The 6,000-nt window shown below is 38.7% G+C and overlaps 1 protein-coding gene across 2 annotated transcripts in view; it reads right to left on the bottom strand.

The window, feature by feature from the left end:
- Positions 1–1,529: 1,529 nt before the first annotated feature.
- The window catches only part of TIPARP (TCDD inducible poly(ADP-ribose) polymerase), a 43,719-nt gene continuing 39,248 nt past the window's right edge, over positions 1,530–6,000 (bottom strand). For both annotated transcript variants that reach the window (XM_031957559.1, XM_031957560.1), the window contains exons 5-6: positions 5,189–5,464; positions 1,530–4,183 (exon numbers count right to left, since the gene is read on the bottom strand). In XM_031957559.1, the coding sequence (XP_031813419.1) occupies positions 3,736–4,183; positions 5,189–5,464 (724 nt within the window). In that variant the 3' untranslated portion in view covers positions 1,530–3,735. The remainder of the gene's footprint in view (positions 4,184–5,188; positions 5,465–6,000) is intronic.

Below are 6,000 nucleotides of genomic sequence, written 5' to 3'. Positions count from 1 at the left end.
GACTATCTTATCTCACAGATTATTGTGAGTTACATGGGCAAAAATCAGCGTGAAATATTTTTTTCCGGCAGCAATCAAAAAACAAGGTATTAGTAATGCCGGTATGGCAAAATCTAGTTTACTTTCAATCTTTAAAAATCCTTCACTTTCAGATAAGTGAGCTCAAGAATAAAAATGGGAACCTTTCTGGAAAGGCAACTCAGACGACTTCAGTTAGTATCTTGAAAGAAAATAAACTAACAGGGCAATGGAGTGGTTCTGATTAAGCCATTTGTAGCAGCACATTACATTGCATCTGGAATGAGATGTGGGTGGGAAATCTCTGGAAGCATTTCTTCTGAGACTTGGATCTTATGAAACTTATTCCATGAGAGCAGGTTGACCAAAGGAAGCTTGGAGGCAACAGATTAAATTTTTTTGTTTATTTGTTTAGGTCTGTAACCAAAACTCTGTAGGATTAACCAAGGTCATATGTAACACAATTGTTTTAAGAAAAACCTAACGAAAATCTCCTTTTAATCTTAAAATTCAAGACAGTTTTACTTAGGAGTTTACTTATTAGTTTAATTAAGAGAGGCCACCTAAAATATTTTTTCTGATAACAAGCTGGGCACAAGTCACAAAATTAATTTTTTTTAAAAGCACTTATTTAAAACCTACTGGCTGTGCAGAGAATGCATTTTTTTATTTGTCTATAACTCTGAAATATACTCAAAATTCATTATTAAATATAAATAACTCAGGCCCACATGATTTTTCAAACATAAATGTTTACTAACATAAATAGCTTAATAAACAAAGGGTACAAGATTGTTGTTTTACTATGTACAATAGATACAATATGTACATGAGGAAATGTTTTCTGCCTACAAGACATCAAGCCATCTCATTTTTTCCAAAAGAGATCATGGAACCTTCTTCTTATGGAACCATTCATCATAGTTAAGATGATCTAAAATGGTCATCGGTGCCTCAGGGTAAGAAGAGGGACTGGATCAATGGCATGCAGTATTCAATCTTTGAAATAGAGATGTATTTAAATGTCAGCTCCAGAGTTCCAGTTTATCTAAAATTACATTACATACTATAGGCTGTTTTAAAAATAAAGACATAAAGGGAGGAGGACTCCCAATGATATTCATACTTATTTAATCAGATAGCTCTTTCAATAGGGCAAAATCTAAACCCCTTAAAGGTGGTGAGGGGGTATATTTACAATATCTCCCTCTGTCACCTACTATCATGCCCTATATTTTAATTACTGTTGAGTGAATTTTCATTATCAGAAAGAAAGCATTTATAAGACTGAATGCATATCACTTCTACTTATTCCTACACTAATAAATGGTTTCAAATTCCACCACGATTTGGAGGCGACTAGATTTCTGAAGGCCACATAAACCAAGCACAAGCTTTAGGTCTAGCTTGTCTGTCACGTGAGGATGAGAAGTTTGGAGAGCTGGTGGATCCCTATCACCACAGCTGACCACCAAGTGATAATTTTTCAGCAATAGTCACTCATGACACAGTTGAAAGCAGAGAGGGATTTTAATGTTTATCACCCATACAGTTTAAGTCCTGGTTTCACAGAGTATTGACATCTAGAACAGGATGACTTGAAAAAAATCAAATACTTCAGAACAATTTTCTATTCTGTCAATTACTATATATCTTAGGCTTGACAGCCAGCAACAGATGACAGTATTTGGGTGATTTTGTTGACACGTATGCCCAAGATCCCAAGTCCCTGGTCTTGCAACAACAAAGAGCATCATCATCATTTTTTTTCAGGGAGAAACAGAAAATCTTGAAAAATGTCTTCACAACAAACTTATTTTATCTTTTTATTAAAAAAATAAATAAGATATACAAGCGTTTTTCTGGAGATGGGAAGGGAGGAATGAATGAATGAACGAGTGTCACATAATCAAACACATAAGGAAAAGCTATTACAATTACAAAGAACATTGGGAATCACTGTTCTGCCAAAGCGAGTGCAAGTGTTTCTCAAGTTTTCAGCCACATGGAGACATTTCACGGCCGTGAGCAACCATGTATTGAATTGGCCGGAACAGAAAAGTCAGTTGTGTAGAAGCCCTGTCCAATGCTCGTTCAGGTCAATTCAATGAGAAATCAGTACACATATAACTTTGCTTTTACATAACCTGAAAAACTGGGTGCTGTTTAATTGCTTTTTAATGCACGGGGTGGGGGGGGGGAACCTGGTGTTGGAAAGATTCCTAAAGTGAATCCCTTTGCCAATCCTATTTGATCTGTTCTTAATCGATCCGTATCTTCATCTACCAGATTTACCTAAGGTGGAGTACATGTGCAGTCAGTCCCCACCTCTCTGTGGCAGCTGCACGTTCCCTTAATTAGCTGAACCCCAACAAGGCTGTGTTTCTATATTTAAGTAGTGTGAAAAGCTGGGGTCACACCGTGGGTGCCTCAGAGCTTCCTTTACATTGGAGAAAAGCAACCTCGAGCTAAGAGTTAAAATCATCCCCTTTCCCCTAATGGCCCCAAACCAACAATTGGAGTTCCTAATATCAGCACTGCTGGGCTTTCTTTCCCAAGCAGAGCTGACATCTCTGCAGGAGAGGGCTTGGGCCCTGAGTCACAAAGGACGTCCAAGGATGGGGAAGCAGGAGCTCAGGGCTGCTCCGTGGACAATGCTAATACTGCCTCTGATTCTGAGTCAACGGACCATCGATTTTCTTCTTCTGTTTGTGGCTGGCGAAGGAGATGGGAGATTTCTTTCAGTGATTTCTAACAAAGCAATGCTGACACTGCTATGTCACTGACTAGAAAAGAGTTTGGCTAGTGACCAACATTTTCTCAAAGCACTGACAATTCTGGTTTTCCATGGAACCCTGGATGACTTTCTTTAGAAACCCACAGAATTCTATTGGACCTGGTTATCAATCTATCGACCAATCAATAAACATTTATTAAGCGCCTACTATGTGCCAGGCACTGTGCTAAGTGCTGGGGATACCAAAAGAGGCAAATGACAATCCTTGCCCTCAAGGAGCTTACAATCTAAACATTTTCTGCTAGCTTGTTCCTCTCACCTGTGTTAACGCGGGACCTGAAACCAATGGTCCATGTTCTTCTTCTGCAGCCTTGACTTCATTATGTCCCTTATTTAATCTCCCTCTGACCTGAGTCATTATTTCTGTACTTCAGTTGCTATGATTAATGTTCCGTTTTCAAAACACTAATAACCCTGAACACACAAATATAAGGGGACAATATAATTGGTCAGACTTTCCAACCAGAGTACATGGAGAACAATTAGCAAATAATCAACCAGCCTGTAATTGGTTATATTTTAGACTTGTGGTTTGTGTATCTCTGAGGTTTCTTAGAAATGTTCTTAATTCCCAGTCATTTTAAAGCTCTGGGGTGAGGGGTAAGGAAGGAAAAACAGGCAACAAAAAAGGAAAAGACAGAATAAGAAAAAAAAAAGAAAAGAAAGGAAAAGGGAGAATAAAATATAGAGGAATATTACAGAGAAAGGAAAGGGAAAGAAGGGAAAAGAGATGAAAAAGAAAGCAGGAAAAAAACCAAAGGTGAAATAGGCAAAAAAGAAAAATAGTAAACAACAAAGCTCTGGGCAATGCCTTCTTTTTAGAACTCTCTTCCCCAACTGCTTCTCCCCTCCCACCCCCAAAATTGGCTACAAATGCTGGACAGGACTTATTTCAAATAATTTAGCAGTATCAAGGATTTTCAAATGGTAACTGTGTTACTGACTTCTTCATACTGGATAACAAAATATGGGTAGCTCTGGTCATCATTAAAAATGACAAAAATCTGAGGCTCAAAGTAATTATCCACGCAGGAGTCATACAGGTCACTGGTTATGCTGTCTGGATTCACTGGAGGTGGTCTTCTCATGTTGTGGTTGCCCACTGTGTATCTTCCAGTTAGCACTTTGGCCAGAAACATAAAATGGACGCCTTTGGGGGACCTCTTAGAGAAGCTGTGGGAGTAGCTCGCCTTCCTTGCAAAGTAACTGCCTTGTCCGAACATGGTAGCATGTTTACCGCAGACACGCGGGTCAAAGTTGTGCTTACAGATGCCATCCACCACATCTTGGGATGTCCCATGGAAGAGATGTCGCTCGTTCATGATTCTGCTAATGTCATTGGCTTTCTTAGACATGTACTCCTTTTTCCTGGTGCAAAGAGGATGGGAGAATTGGAAGAAAAAAGTAAAGAACAGCTTTTAATGGGCAAGATTTAATAAAGGACTTTATTTTTAAATTTCTATACTTTATTAGAAGAACTAAGAGAGGCAGCAACCCATTTAAAAGTAGGGAACAACAAGAAGCCTGTGGTTTAAAGGGAAGAGGCTCTCTATTAGAATCTTACTAAAAGGTACAGGATTGACCTTAAATGAACTAAAAGGACCATCTTTGACTCATAGGAGAATCTACAATTCCTTAGGGCAGAGTTATTAAATAAAATAGAAATAGGACCAATTATCATTATCTCTGTCTTTTTTTCTGCATTTTAATTTCTTTTATTACTATTTGCCAATTACATTTTAATCTGGTTAAGGCTGTACTTGGGTACTGTGGACTGTATATCTCCTATCAGCTAGTGTTTGATACCTCTGTGTTAGGGTATCTGTGGTGTACTTCATCCAAGTGGATGCTTTGGTCTTTATACCTGTAATTCCTAATATAAAATGAAGGGGTGGTTTTGCCTCTGGCTCCAAACATAAGATCTCATGGGATTTTTCTCCTTCTCTATGGATCTTTATCTCACACCTGGGAGTGGGAAACCATCCTCCGTCTTCTTTACTAATCTCTAGCTCTCCTCCTTCCAAACCCTGCTCAGGAAGGCTTCCCTCATCTATGCAATCCAACTCTTGTTTGCTTCTTTAATTCCCGACTTCACAACTCTCAACTTGTATTATATTTAATTTTATTAACTCATATTTGCTATCAAGTCCTCAATTAGTAAATCCGCTGAAAACCAGACTTTCCTGAGTTGTTTTTACTTATTTCCTTCAATTTATTATTCTTTATTATTTCACTTTATTTCACCTTATTTTCATTTTATTTATAAATTTCACTTCAATTTATTATTATTTATGATTCATCCATGAACCCCTCCCTCTTCTTATTCTATACTGTAAGACCCTCACCCAGGGAAGTGGCAGGACTTTGACTCACCTTTTATATTTTTCCCAAAGAAACTGGTTCTGCACTCTCAGTATTTTCAAGATTCTATATTTAATCTCAGGCACAGTCTTATGAAAGAGATTATAAATGGTTCGGTAGCTTTTGTCCTCCTTGGAAACAGGCACTTGGATGAAGTCCTGAGATGGATCCATAGCAATCCAGGTTTCGGGATAGAAGTTGGTGGAGGTAACTACAGACGGACAGAAGAGCTGGGATGAGGCTGTTTCAGCTGAAGGAAGGGGCAATGAGGGCATACCACCGAGGGTCCTGATTTGAAAGAAAAAAGTCTGGGTTTACAACACCGAAACAAACAAGTTTTGAACTCTAATTGGGCAGTCACAAGTAACGTTTTGCCAAAGCGTGAACGAGTTGTTTATAACTTGGTAATTATGTGCCGGCTTAGAATTGGCAAAGCGTGGATGCTTCTTTTTTAAAAGAAAAAAAAGCAGAAGAATGCCGTTTAAAGAAGGGGAATGTAGCCAAGTTGTCTGGGTACCAAAGCAATGATTCCCATTGTCCTGATCTCCTGTCTGTGGATGCTTACTGACTGTGAGACCTGAACAAGTCCAATCTCCTTCCTGGATCGATTTCTTTACCTATAAAACATTCAGTGACCCTGAGGTTCCTCCAAGTATGGGTTGCAGAGCATCTGAAGGAAGGAAGGAGAAGCCTACAAGGCACTGGAGACTCTAAGTTAGAATCATCTTTCATGTATAATCATCACGTGTCTCTTAGGCTTGTCCATTCAAAAAAGTATGTCTCAAGCAAGCAGTGATGGCTTATTGGGTCTCATCAATGATGGC

This window comes from Sarcophilus harrisii, chromosome 3 (assembly GCF_902635505.1).
Source record: "Sarcophilus harrisii chromosome 3, mSarHar1.11, whole genome shotgun sequence".
In the NCBI taxonomy this organism is placed as follows: Eukaryota; Metazoa; Chordata; class Mammalia; order Dasyuromorphia; family Dasyuridae; genus Sarcophilus; species Sarcophilus harrisii.
This window is presented reverse-complemented; position numbering and strand designations above follow the sequence as displayed.